This window comes from Taudactylus pleione, unplaced genomic scaffold (assembly GCF_031769625.1).
Source record: "Taudactylus pleione unplaced genomic scaffold, aTauple2 ptg000326l, whole genome shotgun sequence".
NCBI lineage: Eukaryota > Metazoa > Chordata > Amphibia > Anura > Myobatrachidae > Taudactylus > Taudactylus pleione.
Genome location: NW_028284727.1, coordinates 9700497 through 9724379, shown reverse-complemented (window position 1 = coordinate 9724379; position 23883 = coordinate 9700497). Strand labels below are relative to the sequence as shown.

Genomic DNA, 23883 nt, shown 5'->3' with positions numbered 1-23883 from the left:
TTAAAGTGTTATTAGATTTAAGCGTTAATGCAGAGTTATACTGGAGTTAAACAGGAGGAAACCAGAAGGAGAACAGTCAACCTGAAACCCGTTCTACTGTAAAACTGCTTTGAAGAAGCTGGGCTTTGGCCTTCCTCCTAATCAAACACCTGCTTTCTACATACCTTGGACACTACTTACTAAACACCATAATTTAACATTGCAAAGAGATAAAACAACCAGAAGTGTAGCAAGCAAGTGTTAAGTATTTCTCCTATGGCTCTTCTACTCCATCCTGGATACTATCCCCAGGTGGACCTCAGTGACCTGGCTGTAAGTATCTGCCCGCCACTCTTCCTGCTGCTGCTGTAGGACAGGGTCCTGTTCCCTGCACTCTGCTGACCACTGGATGACTCACCCATCCTCCCAGGCACCACTAATTCCAGGACACTTGGGCACATAACTCGAATCTAGTACAATCCTTATAAATCCGGGACATAGAGCATCCCTACCATCACCCTAATACCCTAACCCATCCCCCACACTAAACCCTCTCCCCAACCCTAACCTTAATATCTTAACAACCCGAACCCTAACCCCAACACCTTACAATAAACACTAGCTCTAGATTATACACACCAGGAGCAGTAAAACAAATAATTGATGATCTAGGAAGACTAGAGGAATGGGCAAGTATGTGGCAACTACAGTTTAATGCCAAAAAATGCAAAATCATACACTTTGGTCTTAACCCAAAGGCTAAATATAGTATTAATGTCACTATAATGGAAACTACTGAGGAGATAAGGGGTCTAGGAGTCACTATTTCAGGTTATTTAAAAGCAGGTAAACAATGTAACAAGGCAATGTGAAAGGCAAGTCAGATGCTTGGTTGCATATGGAGGGGAATCAGTAGCAGTTAGAAAGAAGTAATAATGTCATTGTATAGGTCATTGGTACAGCCTCACTTAGAATACAGTGTTCAGTTCTGAAAGCCACAGCTCCAGAAGAATATAATTACATTAGAGACGGTACAAAGAAGAGCAACATCACAAAACTTACCCGGAAAAACTAAAAAATCTTAAAATGTATAGTTTGGAGCAGAGTAGGGAAAGGGGGGACATGATAGAAACTTTCAAATATATAAAGGGGTTTAACAAGGTACAGGAGGGAAACGTTCTTCAAAAGGAAGAGGCGTATTTGAACGCGAGGACATGCACTGAAACTGGAGGGAGGAAGGTTCAGGGGAAATTTGAGGAAAAATTACTGCACAGAAAGGCTAGTGGGTAAGTGGAATAGCCTCTCATCAAAGGTGGTAGAGGTTAATACTGTAGAGCAATTTAAACATGCTTGGGATAGACATAAGGATATCCTTACAAAGATCTAAAGAGCACATAGAATTTAAGGTTACTCTACAGTTATAAAAAGGGGCAGACTAGATGGCCATCAAATTTTCTGTCTCTAAGTTACCGTAACCCTAATACCCCAACCCTAATATCCTAACCCTAAAGAGGCAGACTAGATGGGCCATGTGGTTATCTGCCATCAAAGTCTATGTTTCTAAGTTGTAATTGTATCAAAAAAGATACAACTATAAAGGATACAGTTAAGCAATGTTTTTTTTTTTTATTTATTCATCATAATGCTTTTGCAATGAATATATTGATTTACAACTCTATGGGGCTGAGAGATGAATGCAAGTCTGAAATTAAAATAATAAACACCAACAAATGCTTTCTAGGAACAGCATCACTAAAGCGTAGAAAGAATGAATGACTGCGCACTCTGAATCACACACTGTCCCACAGTAAGATATATATATATAAAAATATATATGTTTAATAATATTCTGAATGTCATTTACTATACCTAAAAACATTGAACAATCTCTTTCTGATCGTATATGAAACATAAAAAAGTTCAGTGTCGAAAGTGTATAAGAGCTGTAATAGCAAAATGATCTCTAAGCACGCTGTAAAAGGCTCATATCCACTACACAAGAAAAATGAGCAATTGAACGATTAACGACATCATTATCGTTCAATCGCTCATTAATCATGCAGTAGTTATGCCTACAACGACCAGCGATGCCCTCCCAATGGTCGTTGTCGGCATTTGTCATCACCTGAACATGCAGGCCAAGCTGACGAGATCGTCAGGTTGTGCATGTTTGGGGATGAGGGAGGGTGCCTGCACTGAATGGCATATCCACTGCACAGGATGATGAACGATTGAATGATTACAATGTTGTAATCGTATAGTCGCTCCACTCTCATGTAGTGGATACGCACCTTTAAGGCTCATACACTCTTGCCGATAAATTGAACTATATGGACAATAGTGCTATCGTTATCGTTCATCGCGTTCAATATCGTCCAGTGTGTATGCAAGTTATCATTAACGATGCGCACACCCGCAAATTGTTAACGATGTCTTTCATCGCCTGAACTTGCAGAGCAACCTGATGATATGCATTGTCAGGGATGAGGGAGGGTAGGGTCACTGAACGATATCGTTCAGTGTGTATGCTCAATGTCATTCCCGACATTGTGCCCGGCAGTGCAGGGAAGACACTTAACAATATTGCTTACGGAGCATATCGTTAAGTGTGTATGGTGCATACACATAGTCAGATCTGTCAGATGATTTGAACGATTTTACCAACGATTTGAATGACTGAACAATTTCAGATAGTATTAAAATTAATGAAATCGTCCAAATCTAACTGCAAACACATCAATTGTCAGATATCGTTATCTGACATCAGATATGAACGATTGAACGATTTTTTAAATCGTTATCATTCAGATCTGACACAAAATCTGACCGTGTGTATGCACCATTAAAGAGACAAGGTAGCCACTTGTTACAATCTTGAGGTTTTCATTAAACTTTTAACAATGTATCCACAATTAGGGTTGATACCTTGTGGACAAAGGTATACTAATATGCTGTCTGTAGGAATAAATCTGTACTTCACACAGCTGACTTGTACACAGTCACAATGTTATATTAGTAATTAAACAGCGGCTTCTGGTACTGTACTTAAAACCGTAGTCTCTCGCCATATTCAGAGAGCCCCTGAGGGTGTAATAAAAGTTTGGTGCTATTGGGTGCAGCAATGTGAAGAGGCAGTCATGCCCCGCTGTGACTGAATGAACGCTGTAAACCTGTGCTCAGTCAGCTGCGGGTGGAATTGGCAGCAGCCGGGGCTGGTGCAGTGCTGTAGCTTATGCCCAGTGTACCCGCTTGTACAAAGAACTTTTCCAGTATACAGTGTGTTCGTGTGCAATATGTGGACTCGTGGAATCACCACATGCTGCACTGGCAGGCTTATGCTGTAGTACCGATGTACCGGCAATCAATCTGAACTGACTGCACTGCCGTGAATTAGTCAGCCCGTCCTCATCGGCTTCACTTAATCAGCCACTTTCATTCAATTGTTAAACACCTTTCTTATATTCTGAGGGACTTGCTGGTATCTTTTAATGATAACAATATATACATTTATAGATAAATGTGATAAATTACATAACAATACATAGAGTACAATAAGGAGAAAATAAATACTTGCACTTGGAGCACACATATAATCACACACATGCACAAGCACACACACAAATAATAAGTACATTTTTGAGACCTTATTCCAAGAGTCTTTCAATAGTGTGGGTAACCTCTGTCTTTGAAGGCTTGTAGTAGTTTATGAGAATGCTCTTCAAATTCTATTGGATTTTAACTGTTTCTATGAATATGTCATAGTTGACCCAAAGGTATATTGTGTAACCATATAGGATAATGGTTACTTTTAAAATGTATAAAATTCTAAGTGTCTGTATTTTTTTAATAGGTATACATAGAAATTTGGTTGTCATTGATTGAAAGGGTGATATCTATAAAGCCTGGGTACTGGTGGTACTGGTGAATGTAAGATGGAATGGGTTGTGATTGAGATATTGAACAAATAAATCAGCTGACGCCACATCTCCATCCCGAATAAAATACAGGTAGTCTATATACCTGCCATGGTATATAGGTCCTCTGTGAACTCGCCACCCAAAATGAGCCTCTCCTCAAGGTGACCCATATAGAGGTTGGTGAAGCTCGGGGCAAACCTTGTCCCCATGCCCGTGCCTTGGGTTTGTAGAAAGAATGGGCTATTGTGCAAATCATACTATTAGCATTACAAGTTGTACAGTGTTTTTGTTACTAGAAAGTGAATCTGAATTTAGGATATACCCATTCCTCCTAACATGTTACAATGTAAACAAAAAGTGCTTCTTTACACTATAAGAAAATATTTCATAGAAAATCTCATTCTAATTTGAAATTAAAATAATAAACACCAACAATTTCTCTCTAGCACTATCACTAAAGATCACATATATTACTGTAATTGAGAAAGAATGTAATTAGCCACTCAACAATGATTTCTCAGGGCACCGAGATGTGATCATCTGGCAATGGGATACAATGACATCATTAGAAACTAACAGACTCTCCACTGATGTTGGCCAAATGATAGCAATGTTATGGAGTCCCATTGATGTCTATGGGTAATTCAGTTTAATGTTTTGTTCGTTTGAAGGAGATTTCAACACAGAGTACACAATCCCATTGAAATTAATGAGTCAATGAAACAATGTGCTATTTTCATAATTGGAAATAATAGAGAATTATCCTAGTATACATGCCCTTAGAGTGAGTACTACATCAGTTGACATAGCGTATCTGCTAGTACTGTAGCAGTCATTGGTATAAACTTTCTGAAAATTACTACAAAACATCATTCCTGCCATTTACAACAGTTATGGATTCAGACTTGTTTTGTATACTTGAACAGTCTGCATTGTACTGGCTCTCCACCCACTTCCTGACCAGAACCAGTATCCTGCAGGCTGTAGGTATATTATTATTTGTTTGAAATGTGCTTAGCCTACTGCTACTTTATTATTTGATTCCTGTTGCTGACCTACCTGCTGCCTGCACTGAACCTGGAGTGTGAACAGTTTTTCTTCCGTTTGTCCTAAACTTGGACAGTTTCTGAACGTTCTGCTTACTGCCAGTGTAGACACACTGACCTCCTTTAGACTACACCTTTGTGAAATGCACCAGTCCTCAGTTTATTCCCAGTGTACTGACCTTTTCTTTCAAGTCATGCTCAGTACTTACTTGGATGGCTGTGACCTGCAGGCTGTTCAGCAGCAATGTCAATATTTGCTGTAAGGAGTCCCTGCCAAAAACCTGATCCTCGTTAGACTCCATGCCTCTGGGATAAGTAGCATCAAACTGAGCTGGCTTAAGGCCCCTATACATCTGCAATGGACTGGGGCAATTCCTTTATCCCCAGACATCCTCAGGGCATAGGTGAAATCCAACATGTTGGATTTCTCTGATTTGCCAATCCCTACCAAAATATGATCATGATCAGCAAATAAGGTAATTTTAACATTAAGAATTTCACAGATTCCCTGACGGATTACTGATCATCAATGGCCGCGGATTGACATTTATGACTAGCAGATCGGCAGTTCCAGTCGCATTGGAGAATCGGGGAAATGGCAGGCAGATGTATGGGGCCCTTAAGTCAGAATCCCATCACTACAGGTGATAATAATCTTACATAAAATAATGTCCTGTACTGGCGCTAATATAGTTTTCCACAGTACTTTCCTTTGAAATTAGTTCCCAATTTTTGATGTATGGGTTCCAAAGGGTGTATATTAGTGCCAGTATGGGACATTATTTTATGTAAGATAATATTGTCTGTGGAGTATGAAGCCTCCATTGTTTGTGTTGTAGACAGCGGTATAGAGTGTGGAGCGCAAGGGGAATTTTCTTCTTTTGTGTATAGTCAAGAATAATCTGACATAGGCTAAAAGTACAATAAGGGCATGTTCCCGCAATTGCAAACAGATGCAGACTAGGTAAAACAATACATAACTTTGCTGCTTTGCATATAAACACAAATGTGGCTGTACCGATGGTCGCTTCTAAGGATGCTCCAATCAGTATATTAGACGCAGAAAGTGGGCATCTCAGTTCTTGCACATTCGTACACACGGATGTACACAAGGGAAGAACTTTGTAGCGGCATTAGCATAAAGTTGCAGACAGGTGACCGCTAATAGACGCTGCTTCAGGAGCTTCTGCGTCCACCTCTGAATCACTCCCTAAATATCATAATGTCAAATGTACATTGTACAATGCACATAATGTGCATTGCATTACCATATCGCAATTTGTGCCAAGATTATCACACCATAAATACAAAAATGGGGATTGTGATAAATTTGTTACATAGTGTTTAAAAGTTAGTGACTAGCCGGCCATACACGGTGCGATTAAGAAACGTCACGATGGTTAGTACGATTTCCCTTGAGATTCTTCCCTTGAAATTCTCCATACGATGTGGTCAAATGGAGTACGATTGATCAATACGATCATACGATACCCATAATCATATGTATCACATTGTACATGATTGATCGCAATCTTACGGTTTTGCCGTAAGATCTACAATCCAGCTTTACGATGGCGGGGACGCGCATCGGCATCATAAACGGACATAAACAATACATGATGTGCATGATTGATCGTTACAATCGATCGAAAATGTACACATCGTGCAAAAAAACGTACCGTGTATAGGCACCTTAAAGGCTCTAAGGGGTAGTAGTATAAGGAATGTTAAATTGGGTTTGTTTTGTATGTATGTGTGAACAATTTAAGTTATTCAAATGATGTCTTTGTAGCAAGTGTCAAGCTAGATAAGACATTCTTTAAATAACCTTTGCTGGTGTCTAGGGTTGTCTAGTTCTGCAAATAACATATAGTTAAAGGATTAATAACATGTCATACAATAAACAGTAATAGGAATGATATGGTGAATGGGGAAGATCACAAGGAGGGGTATCAGCCCATCTTTAGTCTGTTTCAAACAGGATGAGCAGTTTATTAGTAAATGGTATGGTAATTTTATAGTCATTGTGAACTTTTGCAGATTAGCATTTTAGTAGCCTATGCAGCAGCCATTTTACAATAAGTCAGAGGTTTACAACCGCTGTGCCACGGCACAGTAATGTGCCGTGGACGGTTGTGAAGTGTGCCACGGCACAAGAGCTGCCAGTCACATTAAAGAACTGCAGACCGGGCAGCGGTGCCGCTGAGCTCCTCTGGGAAACTCAGGCGCTCCTGGTCTGTGACCTGCTTCAATGCAGTGGCGTGACATCACAGGTCATGCATGCCGCATTGACTGCCTGCCCGCCTTCCCATCAGACTCAGCCAGCCCTTCCCTCCAGTCCACGGCCCGTCAGTCACCCAGGTTGCCCTTCCCACCTGCCTGCGGCTAGCCAGCCAGCCCTTCCCTCACGACCGTGGCCAGTGACCCAGCCAGCCCTTCTATCGCACCTGCCCGCAACCAGCCAATCCTTACCTCTTGCCCACAGCCAGTCACTCAGCCAGCCCTTCTCTACTACCCGCCCGTGGCCAGCCAGCCAGCTACTGCTCTGCACTGTGGGAACCCGCAGACGATGAAGGACAGGTAGGTCTAGAAAAATTGACATTTATTTATAATGTGGGAGCCAGTGTGATTTGTTTTTGGGGTGAGCAATGTGGGTTTTTTTTTCTTTGGGGGCCAGCCAATGGTTTTATTTTTTCTGGGGAGCAATGTGGTTTATATTTTTTTCTGTGTAGAAAGAAATATGTTTGTTTTTGTTTTTTTCTGTGGGGCCAATGTATGTGTGTTTTATTCCTGTGGGGGGCCAATGTATGTGTGTGTTATTTTTTGGGGCCAATGTATGTGCGTTTTATTTCTCTGGGGGCCAATGCATGTGTGTGTTTTTTCTTTGGGGCCAATGTGTGTGCGTTTTATTTCTGTGGAGACCAGTGTAGTGTGTTTTATTCCTGTGGAGGCCAATGTAGTGTGTTTAATTCCTGTGGAGACCAGTGTATTGTGTTTTATTCCTGTGGAGGCCAATGTACTGTGTTTCATTCCTGTGGAGGCCAAAGAATGTGTTTTTTTTATATGGGAGCCAATATGTATGAATTTTCATAGGTCGCGCATGCTGCATCGCCAGACGGTGTGCCTTGGCAATTTTTTAAATCTTGGGTAGTGTGCCTTGAGTTGAAAAAAGTTGAAAATCACTACAATAAGTTCTGAAACTGAGTTTTACAAATTACTAAATCCTCTTCCATCACTACTATAAATTTAGGATATGATGCAGAGTTGCCACATTACCTCCCAACATTTGGGACCAGGGAGTCAAGATGTAGTGAGCACTCTGGTGGGGCATTGCCTAGCATTACCCCCTCCATTATACATGATGTTGGGGGTGTGACCAGGCATCTGGCAGGGGGCACACCCAGTGATCTCTGCTACTTTGAGTAGTGGGGATAGAGAGTTCCCTCCCAAACTTTCTCCCTGTGGGACAGTGTGACCTGCAGGTGGCGATAGTGGGACAGTGCCCAAAAGCTGGGACTGTCCCGCCAAAATTAGGATGTTTTGGACGTATGACATTGTATAGCATATAATAAATCAATTAATAATGAAATAAATTGGGCTTGTGATTGAAATGCAGGACAGGGAGGGACATTCTAACGTAGGACAAGTACAGTAAGGACCTGTTCATGCACAGAAAACCAAAGGGCGGCCATCTTGGTAAAGGAAAATGATCCAGCTAAGGAGCATTCCCGGAGACATTGCAATCCATATTTAAAAACACACCCTCGCTACAAGCTTTCTCCATGTTACACAAACATTTTCAAACATATCTTTATTGCAATAAAAGAAATTTGACTGTAAAGCTAGGTACACATTAGACGACTTGCAAACAATGCGATGTCGTCAACGATTTCCCCTGAACTCCCGGGAAACTATATAGTGCAAACACACTGTGCAATCTAACAAACGACCAAACGATATATTGTGCGTCATTTGGTGGTTAGATTGTTAACTATGTAATGTAACCATATCGCTTGGTTGTCCAGTAGTGCATACACACTGCACGATCTGAGGGGAAATGTTAAGGAGATTGAAGTTTGATGCACTGAAGTTGCAACTAAAGCTTGATGCATTTGAAGATGCAATGGACGACGCAGCGGAAGTGCGCATAGTGTGTACACACTTGATGATTTGAAGGATTTGTCGTTCCGATGTGTCGGAATCGGACAAATCATTCAAAATATTATCTAGTGTGTAGGGGGCCTTTAGACAAGCAAGATTATTCAAATAATTCTAGTCCACATTTCTTTAGAAAAATTAGAAGTGGCTGTTACGTAATTTCTCTGGTAAGCACGCCAGCAGAATTCTTCTCACTAGCTATATGATCCACAGCAAGATATAATTTCTACACAAGCTCTTGACTTTTGTCACACTAAATGTTGATGGTGTCTTTCATGTTATAACACTCAGTTCACTGAAAGGGCACTATTTACTAAAATCCGCACATTGCAAATTTAGGAAATATGACAGGAATTGATCAAAAATTCCTTGCAGGGACAGAGCTTGCGAATCCCCTCTGCAGTCTTCTCACTGTATTTTTCACAAAAAGTACAGTGAGAAGGTGTCCGCGCATGCGCCGCTGACTCAGCAAACCGAAAACTACTCTAATTGCCCTTTAATAAATGTATGCACTTCTAAAATAATGTGAAATGAGTGTGAAAACACCTCTTTTCACATTTTTTTTTGTAAAAATAATATTGATAAATAGGCCCCAAAGTCTCTTTAAGGTGTAAAGCTTCATTGACTATTTTGGATTTCCATTCACACCTGTCAGTACCAGCAGTCATGGACACTATTGGTCTGCCTCCAACACTCAGCAGACCACTGTGTGTATATCTAACTAATAAAAACATGGGGGATTTTTGATATTTTGATCAAAACATTTAAGCTTGCAGCTCGTCTTCAAAGTACCCCAGATATATGCAAGTTCCTACACTAGCATATATACCCAACACACCTTTAAACTACAGTTAAATGCACTCACCTCTCAGATACAGAGGGTAACATCTGTACAGGGACTGGCTTGTGGCAGCACATAACTAGGACTTTTATAGCTTTGTATGAAAGCAGCCATGATAGCACTAGGCAAAATGTTGAAAAAAAACAGAAAATAAATATGCCCGCGCTTGTTTTTACCCATACTGTACATGGTGCTAGCTGCGTGGCAATATTAATGCCATATATGTATACAAAAAAGAAATATTGTTGCTATAACAATAAGACAAACAGAGTGATTGAATGAGAACGGAGTGGGTTAAACCTCAAGTCTGTGGGCTGGCTTGGATAACACCATGTGACTTAGTTTACCCTATTAGGATAGGTGTGTGTGTTTTAGCTCAGAATGTGAGGCTGTGTGAGCTGAGACAAAGCCTCTTTTGTTCCTGTCTTCCCACCCTCCCTCCCTATGTGTTTTCAGTGGGATTGTGGTAGTTAGCTGATTTCTGTGGCAGGAAAGTATGGCAGGTCGCCACTTAGGGTGCAAATCTCTTTCAGTTTGTAGTATTATAGTATTTGGGTGTGCTCACCCTCGTTGACTTGTTAAGTTCGCTGGATCACCCTGCCGGGGATAGCATCATCCCCCTTCCGGGTGGGTAGTCATGTTAGAGGGTTGAGTGGATACCTTTTTGTTGACAGTTGTTTAGTTACGGGTTGCTCTGCATCTTGGGCAGTGTCCGCTTGGTATGCATGTCTGTATGCTGCATGTCTGGAGTAAGCTGAATGTTGCCATCCGTTCTTTGCCACCATGCTTTCGATCAGTTTAGATTAATTTAATACTAATTAGATAATTTTAATAAATTGCTACCTAATTATTCTGCCAAATCTCATGTCTCCGAGTCTTTATTTCATATAATTTATTATGAAGGTGTTTTATTGCATGGTGTTACACAAGGCACCCCTCTGATGATTGAAGGTTTATATACTGCAAATGATGAAGGAAGACCCTATCTGTGTACTTTCTAATAGGAGGGGTGAACAGTTGGAGGGAAAGAAAGAAAGAAAGAAAGAAAGAAAGAAAGAAAGAAAGAAAGAAAGAAAGAAAGAAAGAAAGAAAGAAAGAAAGAAAGAAAGAAAGAAAGAAAGAATAGAAAATAATATAACTTTTGTTTCTGAGATTAGTGCAGATAATAACATGAATGACTTCCTATGAATATAACATGCCATTTCCTTTTCATTTAGAATAAAAAGCTGCTATAAAATGTTTAGTGCCAGATTAGTGCCAGTGAAGACAAAGAAACTTGGCTTCCACAAAGACATTGGATGTACATGCAAGCATTAGAATGTAATTATGAAAGAATAGCATACTAAAGCATACTAAAATATACTATACTATACTTAGTAGCAGTTTAATTCTAACTCTATGAAGAAACATGGGGAAAAAAAATATTGTTCCTAGAGAGATACAATTTTGTTTTTAGTATTATCATAATTAGTTAACATAGCTGCAAAATACCATAAAAAAATATTACATTTAAAAAGCTGATGAATATAAAATAATTTAAAATTTAAAAACAATTTGAAATGTAGGGTGCAAAAATTATTTCTCTAAGATTATTTTTTAATATAAATTCTTAATTTTACATTTTTGAGAAAAGGCTCACAACACGTTCACAACAATGGAGCATGGTATAAACACAATAAAATGATAATTCCGTGTTACAACAAGTATGCACCAATTAACAGCACAATATATGCTTGCATTTACCAACAAATATGAACAAACCCATCAAAGAAGATTGAGATAGAGCAAACCACATTTACTGGGGGGGAGGGAGACAAGACAAAGGAGTGAGGAATAGGTGAGGTAAAGAATTTGGGAAAAATTATGTAAAACACAGGTAGAGGGAAAGAATAAGTAGGTATAACTATATGGGAAGACATAGTTAAATAGAGCTAATAGTATCTACGTCTGATGTAAAGGTACCAGGGCTTTATATAAGGAGATGACTTAAATTCTATCCATTTGAACCAAGTAGCAACAAAATTGGAGTGCTTCGCTAAGGCTGTATGAAAGACATCTTCCATGTTCATGTAAAACTCTACTCGCTGGCATCACTCACAAATTTAGGGAGCTACCCCCGAATGTCAGTGGACTGGGACAACTGCTCTCGCTGCATTAGCCTGGTGTTTAAGGAGGGATTTCTTATTTTGGAATAGAGGAATATTCGAATATGAGAGTAGCAAAAAGTCCGGCCCACTTGGCACCTGATAACCCAAAATTTCAGATGATAGATCAAGAATTTTCTTCTAGAAGGGGATAATCTGGGGACAGTCCCACCAAATGTGGATAAGGGTGCCACTATCATTACCACAGCGCCAAAACAGTGGGGATACTGAAGGGAAGAACTTATGTAATGTGACTGGGCATCTGAACCACCTCGTCAAGAGTTTATACTGAGTCTCAAGTATCTCTCGGCTAGTAGAACAGGCAGAGGTATCTCTAAGATTATTTTGATGAAAATTTGTTTATTCAATAGAGAAGAAACAATGACAGTGTGAGGCAGAGGATCTCCTATTATTTGATTAGCTGATACACTATTTTTCACTGAAACTTTCTTACTGTAAAAACCTAGGGGTCTATTTACTAAGCCTTGGATGGAGATAAAGTGAACGGGGATAAATTTCCAGCCAATCAGCTCCTATCATTTTTCAAACACAGCCTGTGACAAGGCATTTAGGAGCTGATTGGCTGGGACTTTATCTCCATTCACTTTACCTCCATCCAAAGCTTAGTACAGTGACCCCTTGATGTTTCAAAACATTTGATGCAGACACTTTTCAAACCAAACTGATGCTGTATGTTCAGCTTCTTGACAAATGGTATACAGTACTGTTTGGAATTGCCATCTCCCCACTGAAAAATAATTTTCTTTACAATTCCATTATCATTTCAACTCATCAGTGACATAACTACCTCATCTGCAATTATAATAAAATAACAATTTCTAAGCAATTTTTGGAAAAAATATTAGCCAGATAAGTGGTTAATACTACCGATAACATTCATAAACACATCCTAACTTTACCCCTTAACAGTATTATGTTTTTAAGTGTCACATGTTCCTTAAAACTTTTTAATACATATTTTTTTTTAATAACAAGAAATACTCAGTTTGTTTCTTTAAGACTCCATGGGAAAGGGAGCCAGAGTTGCATGCAAGTCCATTTTGTGGACAGGTGTTATGATTTTTAGCCCTGTGCATAGCCCCTAGCTGAGTGTACGCATCTACTAGCATTCAGAATCATAAGCATCTCATTTGTATCTTCACTTGTGGCTAAATTAGCATAACGGGGGGCAGCAACAAGTCATTGCCCATAGGCCAAGTTTAGTGAGGGCAGGTCTAGGTCATGTAGTGAGAATTATGGGCTATGGTGAGTTGTGCATGTACAAAGATCTATCTGATAGCAGACAGATCTCTTGCAACAGGTATAGGGCTATCAATAGGCATTCTCCAATTGTCTTGTATCAATAATTAATTGGATTTAAGTTGTTCAGTGTTTATTGTTATTATTATTATTGTTATTATTATTATTATTATTATTATTATTACATTACTATTATTATACTATTATTATACTCTTTGTAATTATGCTTTTCTAATTTTATATATATATATGACTCCATGTGTTTGATTCTAGATGTTGCTATGAAGAGAGAGGTCAGAAATGACTGATGTGGAGCCTGGGGTCACAGATTTTGCAGCATCAGGAAGATCAGGTCGCCGTAATGCCTTACCAGATATATTGGGTTCTCCAGTAGGAGCAGAGACGTCTGATCTGCCACAGAAATTAGCAGAACTTTCTGTATCTCAAGGTAATTGCTTTATTATAAATACACTACTGCTGTTAAAGGACCACTCATATTCAGTATTAAAAAGATAGAGCACAGATGGTTTATGATAGGATGCCAATGGCAAGAGCTCAAGTAGTAGGTGGAGGCGGAGCCATATGAATTAGTCAAACTCATAATCTGGATAGACCTGGTTTCACTAAATGCATCGGAAATTTTTACAGCTGCAAAGTGTCAGGCAATAGTATAGTACTTCAGTTTAAGGGATCTGACATTCCAGCTTACCAATGGCAAGAATGTCTGGTATAAGCGTGATCAAGTAAATTTACCAGGTCTGATATATACAGTGTATACAGACAGCAGCGTGGTCAATAATCATAGTAACAGTCCGGTATCAGGATATGGGGACAACCAAACAAGTAGTCAGAAGTCACAGTCAGATTAGTGCACAGTAACTCCTTCTAGGTTATGGTGTTCAAAGACCACCCTGAACAATTACCTAGCATGCTATACAGTCACCTTACCCCTTTCTTTCAAGACAATGTTAATTTTAATCACTGGAAATTGGGACTGTTGTGTCAGAGCTTTATGAGCTCTAATGTCTTAAGCATGTACTAGGAGAATCAGACTTGGAGATTACATTATGAAGTGGTCCGGACCTACAAGATTAATATAGATTTTGATATGACTCCAGTTCCTGACATACAGTATACAGGGAACTTTCCTACCACTCTTTGGACCCACTTCTCCCCTATATGACTGGTCATAGAAGTGACTAGGCTCCTGCTGTAGTATGCTATGACTTTTTTTTGTGCATATCCTGTGTGTACAGCACTTTGGCAACATCACAATGTACATAAGTACTTCCAGACTTATGTACTTTGTCCCTGTAGGAGGATTTGGTCAGCATAAGGCTGGATCATGGAGTGGGTGCAATATACAAGGTTTAGCAGTCCTGCGCCGAAAAGCTCTGGGGCTCTTCTCGCCTCCTAATGTAGCTGGGGAACATCACTTTGGGACCCATGTACTGTAGTATGAATTTAGTATAATTACAAGGATTCCCTGAGATCACTATCTATTGTACAAACAATAGTTAAAAAAGTATTTTGAAATAAATGTTATTTTAACAAGACTACAGAATCTAAAAATTCTAGTCCAGCTCTTTATATTTGTTGATTTATTTAATTTATTTTAAGCAGCAACTGGGGTAAGTGTGGTTGGAAGTGGATTTTCACATTTTCAGGTGTATTTGCAAAGTTATATATTTATTTTTCTGGAGCAGTTCTAAGTAATATGAAGTGAACATGTGCCATGAAATGAGCTAGGCAACTAGGCACACTTCTCAGCAAATACAGAAGTTATGTGAGCCCTCATTCTCTGATAAGTACTTTTATTAGCTTTGATCTGTTATATGCAAATTAGGCAATAAACTGTCTTATTATATGTTATATACAGTGAAGAATAGCCCATTTGTGCAATATTAATAAATAATCTCCAAGTGTATTAGGGCCATATGACAAACATCTGTACAAACTGGGGAAAATTCAATACAGCGCGATATGGAAAAGCAGAAGGGGGCACGGCACTGTATGTTATCAGATACCTAAGTATTGCATAAAACCTCTAATATCATACTACAGAAGTCTTCTGCCAGGTCTTAAACTCAGTATAGTAGAGGGTTATGCTATTAACATGTGATAACAGGATTACCACTGGAGTAGTAGATTACCACAATGAGAAGTACAATTTATGAATAGACAATAATAGCAGGAGCTAAATAACAACAGATGACTTAAAAGATGATAGCAGGTAAATGACACTGTTCCAATTTTAGGTAAGGTGATACTTAACCAGGGCCGTAAGTAGGGTGGTGCGACCTGTGCCATGGCACAGGGCACCGCAGGACAGGGGGCACTGTTTGGGCCTGTCAATTTTCTATTTATTATCATTCTCACTTGTAACTTCCTCTTCTTTTATCCCCAGCATCTTCTGGCATTCCCTATCTCTACACTGGCCCTTCCCCATGAGGCTCTTTTTCTGGTGCGTTATGTCCCTATTTGAAATATAGTGGAGGGCGCCAATGCTCTTTCTGGCACAGGGCACCAAAATGTCTAGTTACGGCTCTGTACTTAACAATAGGTGTTGCAGTAAGCAGGAGACCATAGACTAGACCGGATAAGCACACAGCGATACAGGATACCAACAGCACAGAATAGGCACCAGGATCAGCAAGCTAACTCCAAGGCATGAGGCTATAACCTATTCAAAAAAGATAAATTGGTCCTGCGCTTATAAAAAGATTCTACTATGGCAAAAAATTACCAACACCAAGACAAAGGGATGTATATAAATAAGGGAACAATTTTATTCCATCTAAAAATATATTATATAAATCTAATGCATATATGAAAAAGATTGCACATTCATTTTCTAATAATCAATTTCTAAATTAAAAAAACGACAGTGCAATACACATTTTGATATTTCATTAAGGAAATTAATGAAAAAAGAGTTCCATAAAAATTAATTATCCAGAAAAAAGATGTATAATAGGGAGATTCCTTTATGTATCAATGGCCCTCATTCAGAGCCGTACGCTCTGAGCAGAGCGCACGCTCTGAATGAGGGCCGTCCTCCATAACTATGGAGCGTCCTCCTGGTCGCTCATATAGCTGTGGGTCACCACCCACAGCCTATACGAGCGTGCAGTTTGATGGCCGCGATGGTCATGACCATCGCGACCATCGAAACTGCGTACAAAAGCCTGTGGTTGAGTTTTTCAACCACAAGGCTCGGAGTGATTTTGGCTCTATCAGTGCACTGCGAGCACTTCAGTGTAAAAACAAGCCAGGTGATGTGTACTATGATGCTGTCTTTTAATTATGCTCACCTCTAAAATGCTGTTGATATTCTCAGGCACGCCTGGGTTTGCACCTCCACTCCCCCGTTTTTAATGGCCAGCCCCTGTTACCACCTACAAACGGCATCTCCTGTCACTCACTGTGCTGGGCTGTATTTGCGCAGTGAGCGAATGCATTGTGAACTTTCGCTAAGGCGTACCTCCCAACTAGGGGTGTGCACCGGCCACTTTTCGTGTTTTGTGTTTTGGTTTTGGATCTGGATCTTTCTTCGTGTTTTGGATCTGGATTGGTTTTTCCAAAACCACCCTTCGGTGTTTTGGGTTCTGGGTTTTGTGTTTTGGATCTGTATTTTTTTTAAAAAAAGCATAAAAACAGCTAAAATCACAGAATGTGTTGATTTTTCTGCTCCTATGCTATTATTAACCTCAAAAACCTTAATTTCCACTAATTTCCAGTCTATTCTGAACACCTCACACCTCACAATAGTGTTTTTATGTCCAAAAGGTTGCACCGAGGTAGATGGATGACTATGCTAAGCGACACGAGTGGGCGGCACAAACACGTGGCCCATCTAGGAGTGACACTGCAGTGGCAGACAGGATGGAGGCAAGATGTCGTCCTCATCCTCCTCATTCACCGATTCCTCACCCTCTTCAGTGTTGTGTACATCCTCATCCTCACAGAGTATTAATTCGTCCCCACTGGAATCCACCACCACAGGTCCCTCTGTACGTTCTGGAGGCTGGTCTCCCTGGAAGAGTTGATAATTAATTTTTATGAACATCATCTTCTCCACATTTTGTGGAAGCAACCTCCTACGCCTTTTGCTGACAAGGTTCCCGGCTGCACTAAACACTCTTTCGGAGTGCACACTGGAGGGGGGGAAACTCAGGTAAAATAGAGCCAGTTTGTACAGGGGCCTCCAAATTGCCTCTTTTTCCTGCCAGTACATGTACGGACTGTCTGACATGCCTACTTGGATGCTGTCACCGATGTAATCCTTTAACAGACAGACGCACGCTTGTCGCTGCTGCTTTAAGGATGCAGGTGCGGCTACAGCCCACACATTTCACAAAGACAGAAAAAAAAAGAATTTTTTTATTGTTTGCAGAGCGCAATTTGAGGGTTACACCACCCTTTAACAGACAGACGCACGCTTGTCGCTGCTGCTTTGAGGACAGTATCATATGCAGTGACAGTAGACTTGTCAGAAATTGTTGGCACATCCTTCAGTCCGGACCAGATGTCAAAACCGGCCCTTGACTTATGACACAGGCGCACGCTTGGCGCTGCTACTATGTTGATACACGTGCGGCTACATCGCACACAAGTCACAAACACATAAAAAAAATAGTTGTTTTTTTTTTGGAGCACTTTGAGGGTTACACCACCCTTTAACAGACAGACGCACGCTTGTTGCTGCTGCTTTGAGGATGCAGGTGCGGCTACCGCCCACACATTTCACAAAGACAGAAAAAAGAAGAAGAATTTTTTTTATTGTTTGTGGAACGCACTTTGAGGGTTACACCACCCTTTAACAGACAGATGCATGCTTGTCTCTGCTGCTTTGAGGATGCAGGTGCGGCTACAGCCCACACAATTCACAAAGACAGAAAAAAAAAAGATTTTTTTTATTGTTTGTGGAGCGCACTTTGAGGGTTACATCACCCTTTAACAGACAGACGCACGCTTGTCGCTGCTGCTTTGAGGATGCAGGTGGAATCTAGACGGGATTTGGAACCGGGGACACACTACCTCCATCAATTGTCTAAATCCCACTGCACTAATGGTGGATACCGGATGCACGTCTAACACCAACATAGCAGTCAAGGCCTCAGTTATACGTTTTGCTTCAGGATGACTGCTGTCGTACTTCATCCTCCTCGCTAGGGACTGTTGGAGGGTCAATTGTTTAGTAAAAGTAGTGGTGTTCCTACTTCCTCTCTGGGATGATGAACAACTCCCAGCTACAGCAACAGCACTAGGAGGAAGTGGTTCTTGATCTTTCCCTATTTTATTTTTATCAGAGAACGTTTTGTCCTCCATTTATGTTATATTGATATATACGTGCGGCTTAAGGCGCACACAAATACAGAAAATATTTTTTTATTTTTGCTGGAGAGTAGTGCACTTTGTGGGTTACACCACCCTTTAAGAAATGAGCCAGCCGGCCCTTTACTTATGGGACACAGGCGCATGCTTGGCGCTGCTCCTTTGTTGATGCACGTGCAGCCACAGTGCACACAATTCACAAACACAGAAAATATTTTTTTATTTTGTTTGGAGTGTACTTTGGGGGTTACAGCACCCTTTAATGGTCAAGCCAGCCAGCCCTTTACTTATGGGACACAGGCGCACGCTTGGCGCTGCTCCTTTGTTGATGCACGTGCAGCCACAGTGCACACAATTCACAAACACAGAAAATATATATTTTTTTTGTTTGGAGTGTACTTTGGGGGTTACAGCACCCTTTAACGGTCAAGCCAGCTGGCCATTTACTTATGACACAGGCGCACGCTTGGCACTACTTTGTTGATGCACGTGTGGCTACTGCGCACACATTTCACAAAGACAGAAAAAAAAAGAAGAATTTTTTATTTTGTTTGGAGTGTACTTTGGGGGTTACAGCACCCTTTAACGGACAAGCCAGCCGGCCCTTTACGTATGGGACACAGGCGCACGCTTGGCGCTGCTCCTTTGTTGATGCACGTGTGGCTACTGCGCACACAATTCACAAACACAGAAAATATATATTTTTTTGTTTGGAGTGTACTTTGGGGGTTACAGCACCCTTTAATGGTCAAGCCAGCTGGCCCTTTACTTATGACACAGGCGCACGCTTGGCACTACTTTGTTGATGCACGTGCGGCTACTGCGCACACAATTCACAAACACAGAAAATATTTTTTATTTTGTTTGGAGTGTACTTTGGGAGTTACAGCACCCTTTAATGGACAAGCCAGCCGGCCCTTTACTTATGGGACACAGGCGCACGCTTGGCGCTGCTCCTTTGTTGATGCACGTGCAGCCACAGTGCACACAATTCACAAACACAGAAAATATTTTTTTATTTTGTTTGGAGTGTACTTTGGGGGTTACAGCACCCTTTAATGGACAAGCCAGCCGGCCCTTTACTTATGGGACACAGGCGCACGCTTGGCGCTGCTCCTTTGTTGATACACGTGCAGCCACAGTGGACACAATTCACAAACACAGAAAATATATATTTTTTTGTTTGGAGTGTACTTTGGGGGTTACAGCACCCTTTAACGGACAAGCCAGCCAGCCCTTTACTTATGGGACACAGGCGCACGCTTGGCGCTGCTCCTTTGTTGATGCACGTGCAGCCACAGTGCACACAATTCACAAACACAGAAAATATTTTTTTATTTTGTTTGGAGTGTACTTTGGGGGTTACAGCACCCTTTAATGAACAAGCCAGCCAGCCCTTTACTTATGGGACACAGGCGCACGCTTGGCGCTGCTCCTTTTTTGATGCACGTGCAGCCACAGTGCACACAATTCACAAACACAGAAAATATATATATATTTTTTTTTGGAGTGTACTTTGGGGGTTACAGTACCCTTTAACGGACAAGTCAGCCGGCCCTTTACTAATGGGACACAGGCGCACGCTTGGCGCTGCTTCTTTGTTGATGCACGTGCAGCCACAGTGCACACAATTCACAAACACAGAAAATATATATTTTTTTGTTTGGAGTGTACTTTGGGGGTTACAGCACCCTTTAACGGACAAGCCAGCCTGCCCTTTACTAATGGGACACAGGCGCACGCTTGGCGCTGCTCCTTTTTTGATGCACGTGCAGCCACAGTGCACACAATTCACAAACACAGAAAAAAAAAATATTTTTTTTTTGGAGTGTACTTTGGGGGTTACAGCACCCTTTAACGGACAAGCCAGCCGGCCCTTTACTAATGGGACACAGGCGCACGCTTGGCGCTGCTCCTTTGTTGATGCACGTGCAGCCACAGTGCACACAATTCACAAACACAGAAAATATATATTTTTTTGTTTGGAGTGTACTTTGGGGGTTACAGCACCCTTTAACGGACAAGCCAGCCTGCCCTTTACTAATGGGACACAGGTGCACGCTTGTGCATGTGCGGCTACTGTGCACACAATTCACAACCACAGAAAAAACATTATTTGTTTTTTGCACTTGGGGGGAGCACCCCTGATGGACAGAGCACCCCCTGGACAACACTACAGAACCCCTTTAGGACTGGGACACTGCACAGGACTTTGGAGTGGACACAGCCCCTATGGACAACTGACTACACAACACAGTCCAGCCAGCCCCAATGGACTTTGAAGGAGTGGACACAGCCCCTATGGACAACAGCAGCACACCGCAGCCCATAGCCCAGCCAGCCCTAACTCCCACCCTTCCTCTTCACTGTCCACAGCCGAGTGAGAAAATGGCGCAGATGCGGGTACCTTATATAGGATCCAAAACCCGCGAGACCCAGAAGGCGGGATGATAACGTTTTGCCTCGATTTCAGATCCAAGTCAGGCGGGAAAAGTCGAGCCTGACTCGGATCGGCCTCGGATCGGGGGGGCTCGGGGGGGTTCGGATTTCAGAAATCCGTACCCGCTCACCCCTACTCCCAACATGACCCTCTCCAGGAGGGACACAATACTCTGGTCCTGGACTTCCCTGGTAAGAGGTGGGGCTGCAGCGCAGTTCAAAGTCAAATAGGGGAGCCACGCCAACTGTCATTTCACATGCTGCCCAACATCACTGGCTGGGACTCACTGGCAGTTGGGTTGGTGTGACTCCCCTATGTAAATTTTGGACTGTACTGCAGCCTCACCTCTGGAGCCGCCTCCAATCATAAATTACCAGGGAAGTCCAGGACCAGAGCATTGTGTCCCTCCTCAATGCAGCAGCGAGCGTTTGCATCTTAGCGAGCGGGTCTGAATGAGCTCCTTTGTTCCTAAGATTGTGTGTATTATGAAGCTATAACCAGCAGGGAAATGTAAGGCTGACTGCCTTTTAACAGGATTATAAGCCAATGAAGTTAGCAGAGAGACCAGCTCTCTAAAGAGAAAATGGATGCAGCTGTGCGGCTACACAGACAGTACATGGCCAGCATCCCGGCAACCAGGCAACAGTCGGGACTATCAGCCACCATGGCCGCCTGGAGTCCCGGTTGCCTAGCAACTATTGGGACCATCGGCTCGTGCGGCTGGCATGACTCGGTGTCCCAGTTGCCTACTAATGGCTGGGACCTGAGGTGCAGTGGCGGATCATAACACTCTGAAACCTATATCTTTCCTCATTTTTCAGTTTAATTTTCGTACTTTATAGAGCTATGCTTAATACCCAGAATGAGCAAAGATTGCCTAACATTATAAATGGCAGTGTGGTAGCCAAACATTGCAATGATATACATCTGCACATCACACTGAATTGAATTGCCCCATTTGATTGTCTTTTTACAGTCTGTTGTACTTAAGTGAATTAATCTTCTGTCAATATTTTGTTTTATTCAGATGAAGGTGCAGAAGGAGGAGGGGCAACTTCTGGAGATACCCCTGCAAAAACCCCAGAAGAAAAATCAGATACTTGAGAGTCATCTTGAGGCAGAAATATACTCACTAAGAGGTGCAGCAATGATTTGCTCCGACGGACAATGAGCCCAAGTTATCACTGTTGGGCTATGTGGGGACTATGCAACAGATTTATATGAGAATACCATCTCACTTAGTACTCAGCTCTGTCACTCACTTTAAATAGGAATATATTTTCTACTGTAGATGGAGGCAGATTAGGTTTAAAAAATTTTAGGAAAGAGCTATTTGACAAAGAATATTAAGTGCGTTATAATTTACAACATTGGTTTGCAACCAATATGTAGCCCTCAGCACAATAACAACTGAACTACATAGCCTATCTATTACCATTTTTCATTCTTTTTCATACATATTAAAACAGGATAGCAAAGGTTTAGTGTTCAGGACATTTAGGAAGTCATTTTATTAAATATGTCACCATGTCTTACAAATTTCATTTTGTCTAGAAAGTAATTCTCTGCAGGATTTAGGTCACCTTAAGATATTGTTCCAGAATTATTGTTTGTTCCGCAAAAGAGATATACATAAAGGCAACCAATTTCCCAGTGCCTTAATGTCATACATTTTATATATGACAATCCCGTAACCAGAAAACTGAGCCTGTTTAACATGCACCACATACAAAATTGGCAGAAATAGTAGCCAGCAGCTACAGTAAGAGATGCATTCCAGTGTGTCATTTTGTCGGCCGATGTAGCGATGTTTGTGATTTAATTCGTTTGATATGAAAATAAAAATGATATTGGCATTGCAGGCATTGTGTATTAATTACAGTTCTAAATGTGTTTTCCTTAGGGACGAACCGTTTTACAAGATGTTATTAAAATTTTTCATTTTTAAGTGTTTATCTGACATCTATAAATATAACATTGATTTATAACCAAGATGAACACATTTACATGAGACATTTATAAGCCAGTTGGGAGTAGCATTCTGTGCAGTTGCAGTACATCTGCTAATAATTCAAAATACAATATGCCTAGAAAAATGTAACACACTGTATTATGTAATGAATGAATTGTAATCCCAGTACATGTAGAGTGTATAACAGATGTACACGCTGTCCAAGTTTCTGTTGCCAGGAATAACCTGAAAACTCTTCCACTTTTGTGACTCTAGAAATAAAATGGTTATTATAAGCAGACTTTATGAAAATAATTTCTCATGGATGCAGAGGAGGGCAAATCTGGCTTTAATTTCGGGTGTATTGGTCTTCGAATGTTAGATAAAATCAAATCTATAACTTTGAGCTCTCTCAGTAACATTTTGAAAGGGTCCCTAAAGTTTTTAGAGAGAGGTACCTGAGCCATTAGCTGTATTGTACTAACAGAGGGGGCTTATCTAGTGCCCCTAACCAGATATGTCTAAATCTGCCCATGGGCTTGTCTAGTGATGTTTTGCTCCCCACCCTCAAGTGATATTATGCCCCCTTTTCCTTCCCTGCTTGTATTATGCTCTGCTTGCCTCCCCTACTTGCATTATGTTCTCCATTTGTATTATATTCACATCCCCCTACTTATTTAATGTTTTTTCCCCTCACTTGTATTATGATGTCCTTTCTTTCCTCCGATTGTATTATTCTCCCTTTCCTCCTCCTGCTTGTACAGTATTTCCTCTCCCATGTTTGTATAATGCTCCTCTTCTTCCACCAAT

The 23883-nt window shown here is 41.1% G+C and overlaps 1 protein-coding gene across 1 annotated transcript in view; it reads left to right on the top strand.

Annotated features, from left to right (window-relative positions):
- PKIB (cAMP-dependent protein kinase inhibitor beta) overlaps nt 1-23293 on the top strand; it is a 160862-nt gene extending 137569 nt beyond the window's left edge. The window contains exons 2-3 of the mRNA XM_088443074.1: nt 13619-13793; nt 22150-23293. Coding sequence (XP_088299200.1) covers nt 13646-13793; nt 22150-22226 — 225 coding nt within the window. The 5' untranslated portion in view covers nt 13619-13645 and the 3' untranslated portion in view covers nt 22227-23293. The remainder of the gene's footprint in view (nt 1-13618; nt 13794-22149) is intronic.
- The last annotated feature ends 590 nt before the right edge of the window (nt 23294-23883 follow it).